This window comes from Tachypleus tridentatus, chromosome 7 (assembly GCF_004210375.1).
Source record: "Tachypleus tridentatus isolate NWPU-2018 chromosome 7, ASM421037v1, whole genome shotgun sequence".
In the NCBI taxonomy this organism is placed as follows: domain Eukaryota; kingdom Metazoa; phylum Arthropoda; class Merostomata; order Xiphosura; family Limulidae; genus Tachypleus; species Tachypleus tridentatus.
The window spans coordinates 25435213-25455003 of NC_134831.1; the positions used below are offsets into that span (position 1 = coordinate 25435213).

Sequence of the window (19791 nt, forward strand, 5' to 3'; positions counted from 1 at the left end):
CAAAGGAAATCATCATCTAGTCATGAAGAAAAAAGGTGATACAGTTAGAGACACATAACATACACACTTCTTGAAATAGCGTTCTATATTGACGGAAATTAATAGAAATTAACATTTATAATTATTTACATGTTAAACTGGAAAGTTAAAATAGTGTGAAGTTATGATGCAACGAATCATATTAAATCAACAAATGGAATCAAGTCAATAGTGCTATTTATTGCTTTCAGTGTCAAGAGTGACATTTCTCTATAATCTAGCAGTCAGAAATATAGTTCAAAGTCCTCTATCACTAATGAATTAGTATATTAGTGAACTCGTGTAGTAGTATCGATATTATGACTTTTTATACTTTCTTTCACATTAGGCGAAAACTGAATTCGATTTGTGCTTTTGTTTTCCTCATGAATGCAAAAAAGAATGGAATAGAAAGCAAAATGGTAGGTATTTCACTGATCGACATTAGGAATGACAGTTTCAAGAGTAAAAACAAAAGATATAATTTCATCTTTCAGAAAAACCTATCAATATTTACCGTGTGTGCTGTAAATCCACAGGTCAGGTAAGTGTAAAGATATATGTATTTTCACTATAGAACTATTCAGAAGTGTTGAATTGCCTAAATAAGTTTCCCCCTTTCCTAAACAAATTGTAATTCAATGAAAGGGTTCTTGACTTACCTTTGGAATTTCTTAAATTCACGTTTCCTGCTTTTTGGATTAGAACTTTTAAAATTTCCAAATACTTTAATCCTCTGCAAGCTGCATAATGGAGTGGAGTTTCACCTGCGTTGTCTCGAATTGAAATGTTAGCTCCCAGGTCAAGAATTACTTCAGCAAGAAGAGGCTTGTCTGGCATACTAAGTATAGTGCAGTGAAGTATTGTCTAGAAAAGTAATTAAGAGTATCATCTTCAAATTTTGGAAATATTTTTATCTATATTACAGAAGAGTTAAATAATCTATAACAAAGAAGATACTTAGCATCACTATCCAAAAAATGATCTTTGGAATCAATGCTAATTATTTTGTTTACTTGTTTGTTAAATGTCATGCGCCAGCTGTCTCTAATTCTGGCACGAATGAATGGATTGACTGTCATATTGTAATGTTTCCACTTCCGAAATGGATAGGATATTTCGTGAAAGGATTCAATCACGCAACTCTCAGATTGCAAATCGAATGCCCTAAATAGAAGGCCACGCCAGGCTGTCAATCATTTATATGCTTCATACTTGGTAAAAAAAAGAAAGATTGAGTTTGCTTTTTCTTTGTTTTTTTGCACAAAGCTACACGAGGGCAATCTGCGCTAGCCCGTCCCTAATTTAGCAGAGTAAGACTAGAGGAAAAGCAGCTAGTCATCACCACCCACAGCCAACTCCTGGGCTACTCTTTTACCAACGAATAGAGGGATTGACCGTAACATATAACGCCACCACGGCTGAAAGGGCGAGCATGTTTGGTGCGACTGGGATGCGAACCCGCGACCCTCAGGTTACGAGTCGCACGCCTTAACCCACCTGGCCATGCCGGGCCTGAAAGATGAGAATTAAAATATATCCAACTAATATTTCCCTGTATGTTATTTATCTTGTAATTAATCAATACTGACAGCAGTATGACTTCACACCCAAACAATATATTTACTGATGTTTTAAGTGTTTTTTGAAAAAAAAAACGACGACTTAGGGACGTTTTGTTGATGAAATTGTACATGAAAGTATTAGTACAACCACAATAATTTATGTATTTTATTTAGTATCGGAACGTTTCACTATATGTTGGTCATAAAATGTTATGTCATCGTTTTCGACATACTACATTGTTAAATTAACAATACGGCAAATTACTAAAGCATTAAATTTTGTATAATGCTATCTAGGCTATCTGCTGAGTCCACCGAGGGATTTTGTACAATAAACTTAATAATACCTTAAGCATGTTTGTGTTTTGAATTTCGCAAAAAACTACACAAGGGTTATCTGCGCTAGCTGTCTCTAATCGAGCAGTGTAAGACTAGAGGGAAGGCAGCTAGTCATTAACATTCACCGCCAGCTGTTAGGCTACTCTTTTACCAACGAATAGTGGGATTGACTGTAACATTATAACGCTCCCACGGCTGAAAGGGTGAGCATGTTTGACCTGACGGGGATTCGAGCCCGCGAACCTCGGATTACGAGTCGAGCTTCTTAAGCACTTGGCCATGCCAGGCGTATTAAGTATGTTACTGACGTTTTTGTATACTTACAGAAATATATTTGTTAAAGTCATAAATTACATTCTTTAGGTTCAAAATGTGCAGTATCAACAAAATTATAAAGATGTTTTTAAACAGCTTAAAGGTTATTTGAATGTATCAGAAAAACAATATGGGAGTTAAATAAATGTTGGATCATTTACAAGTATTTTAAATTAATCATAATAAGCCACAGTTCAAACACATACCCTTCCATCCTTATCCTGAGAGTTGATCTCTTTCATACACACTTGATTGCCTCTAAGTTTTTTCCAATACTCCAGTAAAACATAAGCTTGAATCAGGTTGTTTCTCTTGATCGCACAGTGTATATAACTAGATAAATAAAATTTATATTTCATTCAACTGTGTTTTTCTGAAGAAATATAAGAAATTCCACTTTGCTTTGTTATTTTTTTACTTTTTCATTCTCTTCTTCTATTAATATCAATATACTTGTACAACAATCCATTAATATCAGTCTGTAATTATGGTAAACAGTTATAACTAGGCAACAAATTCTAGAGTAAAATTAAAGCTATTTTTAAGCATACAGAATTTTAACAAAACAAAATATTAAAATAATCGCTTAACTACCAAAAATATACTTTAAAACTTCTCATACAGTAATTAATTTCCATAAATCTGAGTGGTTGACACAGAATCTTTCTTAAAACTGGATATTGGAATGTGTAATTTTGATTTTCAGTATTTTTTAACCACTAAATACCAGAACGTTTTTATTATGATACAAATAAAATAGTCATACTATAAAGGTTAGTATGCTAATCACCAGGTCCAATACTAAAGTTTCGACATGCCATCGAATACAATCCGCATTTTCAAGTTTCTTTGTGGAGAAAGGTTATGACCGTAGCATACAGTTACAGTTTTTTGAATAGAGATAGACTATGACTGCAGTATAAAGTCACAATAGTAGTAGCAGCGTAGCAGGCGGTTTCTTCTAGCCTGTTTTGTTCTTAAGCGAAAATTTATACCACAGATATGAAATTCTTATTTTAATGCTATAAATTCTGAAAATTATTGGTTAGGTACAATGTCACTGCTTCTGACTGATTTTTCTCGTTCTAGTCACTTGTCCTAAATTATATGCTGCTAGTTCAGAAGTTCTGAGCCTATGTATTATATACATCTTTCAAGTTTAAAATACCAAATTGATACTTGTAGAAATTAATGGGGAAATTGACCGTAAAATTATAACTCTTTCATGGTTAAAAGGGCGAGCACTTTGGTGTGACGAAGATTCGAACCCTCGACCCTAAGATTACGAGTCGACCAGTAAAATAACTTGGCCTGAATTGGCTGGTGAACGAAACAATTGTGACTGTATATATTTTTTAGACTGATATTATTCATTTGTGTGAGGAAAAGCAACTGCACCTTTCTTCTTAAAGAATAACTGCAAAATTAAAACAATTAAATGTGACTTTTTATTTTAAAATTAGATCTTGATGTATAATAATTCAATTTTGGTCAGAGGAAAAAATCATTAAAGTTTGAAAGAGCTTGAAAAACAAGAAAGTTTAAAGTACAAAGAAAAATCTTACTGAAAGTTGTCTTTAGCGACACTTTCGTTAAAGTCATTGTTTTTGTAGTAAGCTATCAGTAAATAGTTTCCCTTTGATTTTTACATATCTCTGCTTATGCATTTGATAAATAATCATGAATGTCTAATTTTTTATTTTGAAGCCAGATCCCAATGTCTCCTAAATGGTATATTATTAGGCATATATGTGAATAACCTGTTAGTTTACTCTTTTAAAGGAGAACTAAAATGAAATTAGATACAGTTACGCACAAAATACAATAAGTCCTAACAAGGCAGTTTATTTCAGCCAAATGTGTGTGTGCGTGTTTCTTATAGAAAAGCTACAGCGGGTTATCTGCCGAGTCCACCGAGGGGAATCGAACTACTGATTTTAGCGTTGTAAATTTATAGACTTACAGCTGTACCAGCGGGGGATGCAGCCAAATGTAAAAAAACACTACATTTCTCTCTACACATTTCCTAAATTAATTCGAATATTCACTTGTTAAATTATTCAACTTTAACCCATATCACAACGTAGATAAAATTTACTTTCAATATGATGACTACATTTTCTCTACAACATCTTACCTTCCATTATCATCAACTTTGAAAATGAAGTTTTTTCCTGCGTGTATCATTTTTTTAGTAACACCTTTTGAAAATTTATGTATTTCTTCGGGATTTAGGGTTTCGCGTAATTTCTTCAAGGAATTCCTGGATTTGTGGTCAGAATTGTAGTCAGAGTTGACTTCTTTGACGTTATTTGAATCTGAACATGAACAAATCTGCATCCGTGAAGCAGCAGGTGATTCACTAAAAGGGAAATAAAAAATCTAACTGAAATAATATTGTTAAACAATTATACAACGGCAATTAAGAAGTTATTGCACCTTACTCTGTATAGTGATAAACACATCATAAATTCTCGACCACTTCAAGCTACTTACAAGATAAGAAATTAAGGTATTCAACAAAAACATAAAATGGAAGAGGTCAAAATATAAATTCTTTGAAAGAAAACGTTCATAATGCATGATACAAAAAATTAAGAGGAATCGTCTATTTGCCTGCAGAAATATTGTACGCGATATAAAGAGATATTTTCCTCTCTACACACCTTACAAATATAACTCTGTGTGGAAGACGACTTCTGAAGTTTGTTTTTCTAATTAAGAACAAATTACACAATGCCTTTTGACCAAGTATAGAAACCTGTGTTACTGCACAAAATTTCGATCAAATTTAAGTTTCCCACAGTATTTTGCATATTGTCTCTGACATATTGTCAGATGTTTTATTTTCATGAAGATATATAACAGTGACATCCAATCCCTATAAACTCTGTATTAATCGCGGGATTCTATCTTCAGCAGATTAGTCATACTGTATAAAGATTTTATGTAGTAATTTTAAGGACTATCCGGATGTTCAGCTTAACATCATACGAATAACTTTCAAACCCAGTAAATCCCTCGATCCTTCGTATAATTTTAAGTTAAACACACATTGTACCATTTAAATGTTCTACCTCCAACAGATGAAAATGAATGTTTCAGCCCACTGCAGATCCATAATACTTACATTATAATGACATATTTCTATTTGTTATGTCAGATTATGCCCATTTAAGTTTCAGTAATTAACTTTCTGTTCAACTTTATTCCTTGAGAGAAACTTGTGATTGTGATATTTGAATCAATTTTAAACCTAAATCATTGTGAGCTGTTGGTTTAAAGTACAAAATGAATATCGTGTTTCGTCTACAATGGAACATTATGCTCTTTTGCTACTTTTGACGAGAAGCTGTTTGACTTTATTAATTTTTTCTGATACATGACTGTTAGCCATTCGTGAAGGAGCCTGTTTTTGTTTTCTTTCCTCAGTTAAAACCACTTTCCCTTTTATTACAAACATGTTTCAACTATAGCTCCTCCCAACGGCCCGGCCCGGCATGGCCAAGCGTGTTAAGACGTTCGACTCGTAATCCGAGGGTCGCAGGTTCGAATCCCGGTAGCACCAAACATGCTCGCCCTTTCAGTCGTGGGGGCGTTATAATGTGACGGTCAATCCCACTATTCGTTGGTAAAAGAGTAGTCCAAGAGTTGGCGGTGGGTGGTGATGACTAGTTGCCTTCCCTCTAGTCTTACACTGCTAAATTAGGCGGCTAGTGCAGATAGCCCTCGTGTAGCTTTGCGCGAAATCAAAAACAAACAAAACAAACCCAACGGCACAGCGGCATGACTACAGACTTATACTGCTCGAACCGGATTTCGATACCCGTGTGGGCAGAACCCAAATATCTCGTTCGTGCTTAACTTATAAAGAAAGAAAGAAACATGTTTCGACTCTACTTACATTTCATTGTTATTTAAAAAGTTAAGTGCATAATATAGAAGAACCTTATGTCAGAAATTCCTGTTATGTCACATTCTCATATACAGCAAACTTTTAGCGAGGTGATTGGTCACTTAGATTATTACAATAGAGGTTTCACGTCTAATACTACAGATTATTTAATGAGATAAATCTTGTTGAAAGTCAAAATTCCATCTTAGTTGCATAAAAATTATTTTAAACTTAAAGTACTGATGCTGAAGGTATGCAAAATAAAACACACAATTGATCTAATATTCGTTATGTCTTTTGCAAGTGGCAACTAATTTTCCAAGATATGTTTTCATTGAGCCTAGTAATGAATGTCTTTATAGTCGAGTAACTTTATCAACAATAAATATTCTTCAGCACTTCCTTTGAGGAACAACAATTCTAAAAGCTAGTCCAGCAGGGATCATGTCAAAAAATCGTTAACACAAATCGTGGCAGGTTTTTATTGTTTCTAACAAAGCACACATTCGTATTAGTAAAATGATAGCAAAGAATTATAAATTGAATGTTTTGGTTTTAAAAAGTTAAACAAGATGCAAAGGTTAATAACTTAGTTGATTTTGGCACTGACAGTCATATCCTCATCTTTCATATTTTTACGTTAATGGATGTTAAAAATCCGTGATAAATATCCAAGGTACTTAACGTGAAACTTCCTCTTCTCCTCTTCCACTAGGTTGAGTCTTAGTACATTAATCACTCACCCATCGCAAACGTATTCATGCTACATATGGCATTAAACGTCACTTAAAATTGTTCTGATTTTTTTTCGTATTTTGCTACCAACTCTTTTAAGAAAACAACTTTATAACTGCTTACCGGGTTGAACGGTTAGTCTGATTGCTTATTCGTTTAAAGTTAAGATTTGGAGTCAACTAGAGGTCCTCTATCAAATTTAATCGAAGTTTTAATGAACTATCTGTGCTTTGTGTCCATGGGTATCGAAACACGGATTTTAGCGTTGTAATTTCGCAGATATACCGCTTTGCTACTGGGGACTTAATGAAAACTGATTCATCCGGTTTCTCACAACAACTTATTGCACCAGACAGACAAGCAGGCATACAGCTCTACTTTATATATATGGATATGTTTGATACATATTTTATATAAATAAAATATGATACAAAATAATCAGAAGAAATTATAGATTTTAAGTCGTGTCAATATGACAACAATAGGTCTAGGATATGACATATTCTCTTTTCATATTGACTTCTGTTAATCTTGCCTTGAGTAGCATTTATTTCAAATTATAATCCATAGAATAAGCAACTGCATATCAAATACCTCTTCTTTAGTTCTATCAAGATAAATAAAATTGTTTAAACAATCTAAAACTATAGTATTTAAAATACTAAATTATTTTATAATGAAATAAATACAAAGTGATTGATTTCACGAAATCATCAATACCTTTCATGTAAATCACTAGTGTTCTGGCTATTGTTTGGTTTCGGTAATATTTTTCTGATTCGTAGAGACGGCTTTGTGGCTGGTTGGTATACTACAAGTGGCATATTAGCTATCATTATGTTTGTAGTTACTGCATTTGGCGTAACTTTGGGTTCAGAGTTAATTATATTCCCCATGTCGTCCTCATAAATGTTCTGGTCGTTTGATTGCATCTGTGAATGTCCTAAAACATTGGGAACTTTAAGTATAGAATTATCACAGGTAAATTTTGAGAATACATTTCTTGAACTTGAGATTTTATTACCATCAGGCTCGACTGGCTTCGGAATTTCCTTGTCGTTATCTTTATCAGTTGACCACGTAAAATTTGTTTCTTTTGAATTATACAAAGTATTATCACATTTTGCCAAACTTGAAGTCATTGCAACAAAACAATTTGGTAAAATGCAGTTAGAAGTTACTAAATCTGGAACTTGTACAGGAGTGAATGTCTCTATTGTATGATTTAGTGTCACAGAACTGGTCGTTTCTGCAAAATTACAGTTTTTAAACACAGGATCACAATACTCAAAGAGTACATTTGTTTCGACATTCGAATTTTTCGAGTAATTTTCCTGATTCAACGACAGGCACGATTTTACTGTTTTCGGTTCCTTGGATGTTTGAAGAGGGAAAAAATCTTGTTCATTGTCAGAAGAGTTAATAACTGAAGAATTCTGAAAATATTCTCTGGCGTTAGAAATCGAGTAAAGATAATTATTAGTAGCACCAAAAAGATCATTTTCAAAGTCGGTGTCCTGTTGAGTATGATAAAGAACGGATGAATGTGTTTGTGCATCATCAAAACTGTGAAAATCCTCGAGTTTAAAATCTTGCAGAAAGAAGTTTTGCTCTTCTAATGATGAATTATGAGAACTTACAGGGTCTGTGTTTTTCAGTCTACAATTAAATGGCAAAGAATTTGGTGTATTATTTGAAGTTTGGATGCTATGACTGTAATCAATATCGAATGAATAACTGGAAGCGTCAGAAATTTCAGACAATTTTCTCTCGTTATGTATGGAAGATAATACTGAAGAGGTAGTGACTGCAGAATCTGCACAGTAATTTAAAGATGAGTGAGAAAGATTAGAATTCGGTGTGGCACACGTGGTATCAGTGTTATAATCCAAATCTTTAAAATAACACATGGATGGCGCATCAACCGTTTCTGATAAAGAATTGTAGCTTGTCGTTGGATTACAAAAATGTGTGTTGTTGAAGAGTTTTAAAATATTGGTTTTAGAACTCAAATTTTCAATACAAGCTTGTTCACTCAAACTATTACATGGTTTGTATGATTTAAACTCAGAAATGTTCTCACACTCCTTAGAATTTTGATGAGTTAAATATTTGTCTTGATTTTCTATTATAAAATCAAGGATATTCTCTGGAATACTAAGAGAACATTGGTCAGAAGGTAAAATCTCAACTGATCGTTCATATTCGCTCAGTTCAATGGATTCTGATCGATCGGAAGCTGTACTACTAGATAAAATTTCTGAAACAGGTGATGTAACAGCGCTCTCATAAAAACTACCAGAATTGATGAAAGAATCTGGAGAAAACTGATTGTACAAGAAAGTTTCTGAAAACAACTGTCGGTCAAAATCCGTCTCCTTTGAAAGAGCTGAGTCTCCAGAAAGTTGCTCACGAGTATCCGTACTTCTCCACAAGTGGGATATGTCTTGAAAATAATCCAAATCGAATAGATTCCGTTCTCTAGTGATACTGCAATCGTTCAATGACGTCTGGATCTTGCAATATGGGGTTTTATTTCTTTTGCAAGTGTAATTGTTTTTGTGGGAAGGTGCTCTGACTAAAATGTTTGTTCCATTTGCATCTTCATCAGAATCCGACCCAGACTCCAAGTTTGTCAGACATAACGAGGATGTTTCACTTATAATGTCACCTTTGTTTCGACTCTCACTTTTCGCGCTTAAAGAAAGGGATTCGAGTTCTTTTCTTGTATTGTTAATATCCTCGTTAATGCTTTTTTGAGAACATTCTAACAAGCCAATACTGTCTTTTGGGCTTTGGTGTTCTGCTTCAACTCCTTTACTTAAGTTATTGTCAGCAGCAGTAACATTTTTGTCACTAGCTTCCCAAGATTTCTGTAACAAAGATGTATTGTTTTGCAAACACTGATACTCCACTTCACGTGTTTCAATTACGATATTAATAAAAGCATTGTCTTCCTCTTTATTACTTTGGGATGGCTGTAAGTTATTTGTGTTACCTTTTAGGTTTTGAGTCTCCTGCTCGTATTTCATAGTTAATTCTTTCTTAGGAACATTGTTTTCTCGTGGATGTCTCCCACTTACATCGTTCACTTTATGATCCTGTATCAAGCTGAGTTATCCTTCCTCAGAAGGTAAAAGTAGATGCTGAGGACATTAATTTCGTTCTTCAGGTAAATTATATTGGCATCGTTTCTGTAGAAAAATGAAAGAGATGAAAATAAAAGTGTTGTCAACAAAACTATTTTCAATTGAAAGCATTGATAAACTTTGTCAGTGTGAAATACTTTATTTCCAACTAATTATCTTGAAAAATATTACTAACATATCTAAATTTACGTCGTAACTGGTTGTATCTGAAATATGCAATTTCAGTTTATTTTGATTCATATAAGTAATATTTGTATATGTATATATACGCATGTGTCAACTCGTATAATAAAATAAAGCAGTATCAACTATTTCATTACAAATTGTCTTTTAGTTTGAAATTGATACATACATTTAAACTATGTTTATTATGAATTGATAAAATATTTTTTAAAACACTCGTAATTTTTTCTACCAAGAGTATATGTTATGTCAATATTATCAAGAAGCTATAGATTTCAGCAATCACTTTGATGATTAAAAGTTGTTTAATAAAAACAAATATACTGCTATGGTCTGATACTTCAAAGTAAAATGTTAGAAAAACTCTCACATGAAAAGACTGTGAAAAAGTTACTGATTTTAATAATTAAGAAAACAATATCTTTGAAATGAAGTTTTATTGAAATTATCAAATACCATTTAAGAATGGTCACCAAATTTCATTAAATATATTTCCACTATCACGGTCTTTGTTTAAAGTAAATGTTTACTTTTGAATATTAACTCGTGTAAAAATAACTATGGAATAATGTAATAAAAATCCATATATCCCCAACATAGTTTTATATAACACGTAAATATAATGCCATTTTAACATAAGCATAGTTACTGCGGTTGCAGTTATTAGACTATATGAATTTGCTCGGCATGGCGAGGTTAACTACAGCCAAGAGAACGGGCTTGGAGAAATCAAAAGGGTTGCAAGTTCGAATCCCCGTCACACCAAACTCGTTTGCCCTTTCAACCATGAGAGCGTTGTTATATGACGGTCAATCCCATTATTCATTGGCAAAAGAATAGCCCAAGTAGGTGGTGATGACTAGTTGCCTTCCCTCTAATTTTACACTGCTAAATTAAGGACGGCTAGCACAGATACCCCTGGTGTAGCTTTGCGCGAAATTAAAAAAAAAACAACTATACGAGTTATGTTTCATCAATAAAATAACGAATTGACCATTAATTGTTGAAGGACAAGAAATAATATCTAAGTGGACTGCAGCTTTAAGGCAATCTCTGGGACCCATAGCGATTCTCAAGTCTCAGCTAAATTAGCAACAAATGACTTTTATGACGCTTCTGCTACAGGCACCTCAAGAGTCTTGGTAAAGTAACCATAGCTCCAGATATGTCAACAGTGGTTCCCATGTTTAATTACCATGGGTACACCATCTATGCTTTCTTAAAGATGCCAAAAGCTCTGGATGAGGAGTCTGCGATTTGAGCAATATCATATCTGGTCATTTGACGTAGATATATTTGTATACTTTTATATTCATAATTACTAGGTTAAAGTATCTCCAACTACATACAATAGGAAAGCCTAAGGCAATTCTGGTTCCAATTTGAGTGTATCCCGAGTAAACTTTGACTATACACTTGACATTACGTAGAGCCAGTGTAGAGTTTCTAATGGGTACTGGACTATACAACCTTATTTGACCTTGTCATGCATCATATGCTCTAAATGGAGCCACAACTTTGATTACTTATCAAAGATTTCAACCTTCAAGTGCTGGACATAAGTATAAAGATACATCTCGAAATTAACTTTTGTCAATGTCACTTCCTCAATGACGATAATTTCCATAACTCTTGATTTAGAATTTGGTACGATAGTAATGATACTATTAGACATTATTTTGGGTTTTGCTTCCAAAACAGGTAAATTTTAGCTCCGGGTCAGAAAATAGTTGACAGCATGTACTTATAAATGTGTAGATGGTGTTTAAAGTATCTTTCTGAATGTTCCTCATGCCCTTAATAAATACATATTCCTTTTCTTCCCATGCTATTAAGTGAAATGCTATCTCCATCTTGAAAATTCTATATCGTTGCACTGAGTACACCTCTGCAACCTGAAAGTATAGATATTTTAGATACGAAATGGGTGTTTCATATCCTTTCTCAAAACTCATAACTTTAGGTGATATTACACCATTTTAATGTGTCAAACAATGTAAAAATGTAGTTATGATACATTCCATTACATCATGACTCTATATCGGCTGTGATTGTCACGTGGCTTATTAATTTGTATATTCGAAATCGTTTTAATACACTATACAAAACCTCGTGTATTTATGTGGGATTTGGAGAATGTTAAGCAAAAAGTGGTGAATTCAATAATAAATTCGTATCTATGTTTATTTTTTATAAGTTGAGTTGCTGTTGATCTAAGTATTGAGTTGTTGTTTGAAATGTACGCATCTATTAGCACACAGAAAGTGTAGTGGTAGTGGTTTTGATTGTCATGACCATTATGTCTATGCTTAGCGATAACACAATCTCTACATGAATATTTGAGTGGATGTATAATTTTACATGTTTGTGTAAGTCGGCATATTTTAGAACACATGCCCACTAGTTTTTGCAGAGTTAATTATTAGCACAAACTTAAGATGTATACATATATAATTTTTGAGCCAAATAAAAAACAAATTTTCTTAAATTTTAAAATACTTGTTTAGTTAATTGGAAGACGTGTTAATAGTATCAACATATAAGCTACAAAACATCCACAGTTAGAGATATTTACAGATCTTGAACTAAACTTTTCGAGAATATCTCTTTTAATTAATGATATCAAAAGACAGAATGGATATGTATGAATTTGAGGAACTAGGACCATTAAGAAAGAAACCTGCAACAAGTCTATTCCAGCCGTAGTAATCAAAGAATGTCAAGAGCTGTCCACGCGTTTCATGCAACAGTACACAACACAACACAACCAAAAAGTATCTCGCTCTGGAGATAAGATAAACAGGGACACCAACTATTATAAATTTAAAAAATTATAAGACATGTTAATAAAAGCGCTGGATGCAAAAACAATGTATTTTTGTGAGATTAGAGTGTTAAAACCTGCTATTGGAAACTACGGTCCTTATATACTAGATGTGTTATTGAACCTCAAAATACATGGTATGCTTTAGACATGACGGCCTTTTTTTTCAGTGTCGTGGTGAGTTCCCAAAAAGGTTTTAAATAGAGTACCTAGCCACATGTACTTTTTGGTGAATTTCACAAATACCAAAAGCCTCATTTTTATAATAATTCTTATTAATCGTAATTTTACTGTGTATAAAGCCATGATTCTTGAAAACTACTCATCTTAACTAAAATCTTGAGACACCAGAGTAAGTCTGATCTGTCTTAGCTACTTATAATTTAAAAAGGCATTTTTTAGAATATCACATTCTAGTAAAACTAAAGAAATGTTTAGAGATTCTAACGAAGAGTAGATCTAATCAAGAGCCAAATATCGATACTTAACTTGTCAGTAGTGCGAATGCTTCAGTACTTTAGACCAACTGGTGACAATCACCGAATTACATTACTTTCACTAGTATAATGGACGGCCAATAAAATATCTTTTCCTATTTAAATTTTTTTTGTCCACTTCTCTTTTTCTTTTCTTTTTTTGTACATTAAATCATATTCAAAAATATTTCATCAACAGCAATAAGGTCGTGTTTGTTTAACGTTAACAAATTACAACTACTCAGTACTGCACTAAAGTCATTTCAGATAAATTCACTTATGTAATTATTCGCAAGCCACTAACGTAATTTGTGTAACACCCAATTACTGACATATGAGATATATGCAAACCTTTCTTAGTTAACTAAACCAGTTATCAGAAAACCTTACATTTGTTACACAGCAGTATATGATAAATTATAAATTACTTCACAACTGAGAACTATCATATCCTTAATGATAAAATATTTGTTTAATTTTTACACTATTAAATCCAATTTATCTGATTTTGTAGTAATACTGTGTTTTATCTCATTAGTCTTAATGTTATATTTAGATATACTGCTATTAAATAAGACGTTATCTGTGGCAGTTTGAACTCCTAACATCAGTGTCTACCAACTTTATAACTAGGATATGATCAAAATTCTTTATTAGTTTTAAAACTAAGGGCAGAGTGCCTTGCTTTGTGAACAAAACAAACTCCACTATTATTGAAGTACAATAAAATGATAAAATGTCGTTTACTGAATTTGGAAGAATACATAACCTACATCGTTAACTGCTGCTCAAGAAATTCGCCTTACAGACATTTTTTCCACTGTTAACGTATACACGCTGAAAAAATGCAGTAACTTGTAAAAGTTGGATTACCCTATTTTAATCACTTGATCAAGAAACATATGTAGCAAGCTTTACGGTTAGAGCGACGTCTACTGTATTTTGTACATTATAATCTTTTACAATAAACAAATTGATATAAACAGACTTGGTTAAATAAAAGGTAAGGAAATTTAGAATAATAATATGCTTCATTGATAGCAAGGAAAGAAGCTAGGACCTAAGCAACAATATCTAACTTAATTACTAACTCTGAAAAGTCAACAAAACTAAAGATTAACAGCGATGTCTCAAAATCAAAATGTTTGAAAAGTATTTGTATAATTGGTGATATTATGGATCTACTAAACTATATTTTGGATATTTACGTACATAAATAACAAAAGATTAAATTTAAATTGTGACGCAAACAATCAGGATGCACAGTAGATAGAAAACAATAAGTAAAAGTCTTTATACTAATCAGCGAGCTCTAGGTTACAAAGTGGTTTCCAAACTGTTAAATTACAAGAACAATTCAAAACGTAAAATTAAATTTGAGTTGCCACAAGGAACAAAAGCAAGCTATTATTCTTAAAGTTTAAAAAACGTAATATTTAGATTTTTGGTTTTGTGCACCTTTAATTGGAAGTGTTTGGGTAAAAAAAAATAAGAAAAAGGTTAACAAAACAACCAGTAAAATTACATACATAAGATATATTAAATATATAAAAGATACTGCATAAAAACATATAGTAAAAGAAACGCTGAGAAATATTTCAAAATTAGTGCAAAAGAAGCATTAAATATATAACATTAAGAAATAATACAAGGTTAAAAATAAGATAAACAATACAATACAAAACTTAATAACTCAAACGCTCTCGGAATATAGAATTTCCTTCGTTAGAGGCCCGGCATGCCCAGGTGGTTACGATGCTCGAATCGTAAGCTTAGGGTCGCGAGTGAGGATGTTATAATGTGAAGGTCAATCCCACTATTCTTTGGTAAAAGAGCAGTCCAATAAAAAACAAACTTTCGTCGCTGTGTGTGTTTTCTTATAGTAAAGCCATATTGAGCTATCTGCTGCGTCTACCAAGGGAAATCTAACCATTGATATTAGCGTTATATATCCGTAGATTTACCGCTGTACCAGCAGGAGACACTTTCGTCACCGGTAAATTGTATATCAGTGTAAAGTGTGAATGTGAGTAAAGTTATTTTCAATCATGCTGTCTGTGATGGAATAATGTATGTTACACCTACTGGTCAGTCACAAAATTATCAAGTTTTCTAAAAGTTAAACTTTTATAATTAATTTAAAATTGAACTAAACTTATAAATGTTAATAACGTCATTTCACACAAACCAACATACCTGCTAAGAATATGTGATAAAATTTAAAAATTCAAGAATTGAAGCCAACAAAACCAAACATTTACTGTATCACTTAAGCAGATTTAAGACTGCAAACAAACATGATGCACAGCATTGCACCTCATAAATTGCCGAATAACTTATTAAAAGCATAAATAAACTTTATAGGTGTTTAATTTCCTTTTAACCGTGCCCGATGTGACTTTGCTATAAGAAAACACCTACACGCACCCTGGCTTCGGGAACTGTGTAACGTAGCAGGCTGACGGAAAACAACCAATTAAATTCTGCCATTAGTTCCTCGTCTAAAATATCGTACATTGCAAACGCATGTTCCCAGACGTGGAAAGTCAAGGGTTAGCTTGTGATTTTTAGATAAGATCCCATGACTCAGATTTCAAGAATTAAGCCTAACAACAATTTACTTGGACATGTATAATTGATTATCTTTTCGTCAGCATATTTTTATTCCTACCTATTTAAAATATATGTGTATGCTAACCTGTTTACACGACTTTCCAATTAGTATCGAATTTTACATTCTTTCCTGTTCTTCCTTTAAGTAATTAGCTTTCTCATTTGACTTACTACATAAATCCAAATTATTTGACAACTAATTAGTTTACATATTTTAAGTTTGATAACCCAGTGAGTCAAACGAATTATTTGCAGGCTACTTAAGAAGGTCATGGTAACGTAACCCCTTGTTTTGTACGTTTTTCCCTTTGCTTGTTCACACACGATTTGTTTGGTTCACCTATTTTGCGTATTTTTTTGGAAATTTGTTATAACATTCGATAATTATCATCCAAAAGTAGTACAAATGAAATAGAAACAATAACTTGACATTTTTCTCATATATTTTTGTGCTAAATTATGCTAATAAGAGTTTAGTTGATTGCCTGATAGTTAATTATTTTAATTTTGTTCTTATCTGTTCATCATTTAGCACATGTCTACATTTGTAAGTTACTATATTGTTACATATGAACCATCTACACATACTCATCTATCTTGACATTACCGTTCATGAATAAATATTGTAAATTTCAAACCTTTCCTTCACAAAGATCACAACCTAAAGATTGATCAATGGGATATCATTGCAAACTCGTAAAACCATGTTGTTAGAATGATTGTTATTAATTTAGATTAAATCCAAGTACACCAGTGAATATTTATTTGTTATGTTATATCTACACAACAAACATTTCACGACTTCTTAGGTTAGTCACCTTATGTTTGATCGAAAGTTGAAGGGACAATAATATTGATAAATATAACGAAAAATGTCTAATTTTGTTTTTAAAATTGAAAAGCTTTAGTGCTTTAAAACACAATATTTAAATACAATTTATTAAAACTAGAATATTACTCTTATTATTAATGTAGCGTTTTTATTTATAACGATTGTCCAGGATTTGTTGAACAGCTAATAATCTCGATGTTAGCGATATTTTCGCTTAATATATGAAAAGCTTAGTCAAGTTAAAGAAGAAGATTTAGTATAGTTTTAAATCCATACATTAAGCTAACAGTGCGAAATTATGCACGTAAAATAAAATAAATAAACGACTTTACAGAATTGAAAATAATAAAGCTAATTTATTATTTATCAGTGAAAATATCTGGCTTCGCTAGGTTTATTAGGTTAATAGTGTTTGTATTCTGAATTGTTTTAGCATGAAAGTACAAAGTATATGCTTTAGTTGCCAAGTCATATGATATAAAAATCATTTTTGGAACGCATTTTTACCAAAAACACAAGCTTTTCTATATATTATAGGTTGTTATATAAGGAACCATTTCTCTTTTATGTGTTTTTTCGCTAACTTGCTTCGTAAAAAGATGCACAAATGTACACTCGCACGTACTTAGATAAGTAGTAATACTTAGGTGTACACCCTCGTGGACCACTTGGTTTTGATGTAAAATGTCAGGTTTCTAGATTCTGCCAACGAAGCCTTTTGCACAGTGTGAGATCTTATGAGGTCGGCCGAGGTATTTTGTGTTGCTTCTATCTGGAATTTTATAAATTATATTGCGCATGATATAAGCATGTATGTATGCATTATGGTTATTATATTACTTACGCAATATTGCATATTTCTGTTTGAGACACCGAAATTCATTTACATTTCGAAAATCATCGCGTTTTTAAGAAATAGAAAAATTAGTATCTAAGAAGACATATGCAATCAGTTATTTGGATTACCATAGCCAACTCCCTTGTTTATTATAAATCACATGTGTTATACAAGCCTGCTCCAACCAATAATTTGCTCATGAACACGAACCAACTTTGTTCGGGTAATAAACGTCACACCCCTCGATGGAATCAGCAGATAGTCCGGTGTGGCTTTGCTTTAAAACCCCACAAAACCACCCACAATAAAAGCCACAGTCAATCTCGCTGTTCTACTTTAGGGAAGCAGTGAAGGCGTTGTGTACTACTAAATGCTAAGTAGTTCAAAACTAGTAAAGCTATGCGTGAATCTTAGAGCTTCTTTAGCCCATGAGTATTATAGGATTCAGTTTGAAAATTCCAAATGTGAACACTTTTCATCATAGCAAGTGTTGACTGCCTTATCCATTAGCTTTAAAGTTATTTTAAAACATTTAAACGTATAAACACAAATACGAGTGCCTCTACTTACACGATCCTTCAGAAACTGTTTATAAAATAATCAAAATAAGGTAAGAGAAGAGAGTAAAATACTTTCTAGAATATAAAAAATCAAGTTTTAAAATTAATATGCTTTTACATTGAGTATTTAAACACAGTAACTGTTTTCTAGTACAATTACTACAGCTATTTAATATAGTGATTTTTTGTAACACAAGTAACACAATACTTTATTCAAGTTAAAATTTTAACCCAGTTTTAAGTTTTAAAAATACGAACTAAATTAAATTTTTAATTGCAATAGGTAAATATTTCTCTAAACATTGACCATAAAAATCAAATATGCATTGTTTTCATGATATGTTTGTCAATTATATAACTAACACATATATATGCAAAACAATGAAACAGTCTTAACCTATAATTATGGTATATTTTATAACCGATACTTTCTAGCTACATCTTTATTGCTTTCTGTTTAAGGCTTTTTAATAAGTGCATAAAATTAACTGCTTTTGAACTCTGAGTATAACCAGAAACATACACACTTACATGTCACCGTTGTTTAAAAGAATACACACTTACTTGTATATGCATCGGTTGTTTTCTCTGGCAACAACCAAGAGCTACAAGTTTAGGATCCTCTTTACTTTCACTTGAAATATTTATATAACAAGCGGTTTCTAAATAAAATACGCAATCATATGTAAAAGATGGTCGCTTGTTTTAATTTTAATGGATTTCACGAGTGTTACATATAAACACTGAAATCGAGGTGATCAGTTTGGCTGAAGGCGTAGCGTTGCTGCACTAAACCTTTATCTTTGCTTCTGTCGACATGTAACGTAACCACTTCCTTCATGACGTAATTTATCAGAAAGTAGTGCATTAAAAAACATGTGTACATTATATCTACTTGCACGTACTTATCCATTTTTGAGCTCAATTATATGTCATATAACTATGATAATGTTTATTTATTAATAGTTTTTGTTATATCGTATCTCTCGAATAACAAAGAAAACAAAAAACTGACAGGAAACCAACGTCACGAAAGTTTAGTCACCTAAATGTTGCTTTAACACAGTTTTTCAACAAGAACATCTTCAAATCGTGTCTTACTGAAACAAAAACTACTTGACAAATAATATTTATCTTCAAATGATTAATTATTATTAACAAAATATATTATATAGTAAGTAAATAGAATATAATTACAAAATTTAAACAAGCTATTAAATAATATTAAAAGTAGTGTGGTTCTTTCTGCACAAAAATGAAAGTTCGTCTTATGATACAAAATTAAGATTAAACTGTAAGTTTTAAAAGAATCAGTTACAGATTACTTCACTAGCAGTTTTCTTTTATACATCCTTAATAAACACTATATAAATTGAACTATAACTAGTAATCATATAGTAAAATGTATTCCCGAGGTAACGTAAAATAAGTGTAGTAATTACTTTACTA

General features: G+C 32.2%; 1 protein-coding gene across 6 annotated transcripts in view; it reads right to left on the reverse strand.

Annotated features, from left to right (window-relative positions):
• The window catches only part of LOC143255331 (uncharacterized), a 35968-nt gene extending 16802 nt beyond the window's left edge, over positions 1 to 19166 (reverse strand). For 3 of the 6 annotated variants that reach the window (XR_013030554.1, XR_013030555.1, XM_076510816.1), the window contains exons 1-5: positions 18907 to 19157; positions 7588 to 10061; positions 4375 to 4599; positions 2444 to 2570; positions 681 to 885 (exon numbers count right to left, since the gene is read on the reverse strand). Coding sequence is in view for 4 of the 6 variants with exons in the window: in XM_076510816.1 (XP_076366931.1) it covers positions 681 to 885; positions 2444 to 2570; positions 4375 to 4599; positions 7588 to 9899 (2869 nt within the window). In the remaining 2 variants the exon portion in view is untranslated. Of the gene's footprint in view, positions 1 to 680; positions 886 to 2443; positions 2571 to 4374; positions 4600 to 7587; positions 10062 to 15695; positions 15896 to 18906 lie in introns of those variants that run through there. The other 3 variants (XM_076510815.1, XM_076510818.1, XM_076510817.1) reach the window with 3 other exon arrangements.
• Positions 19167 to 19791: the final 625 nt, after the last annotated feature.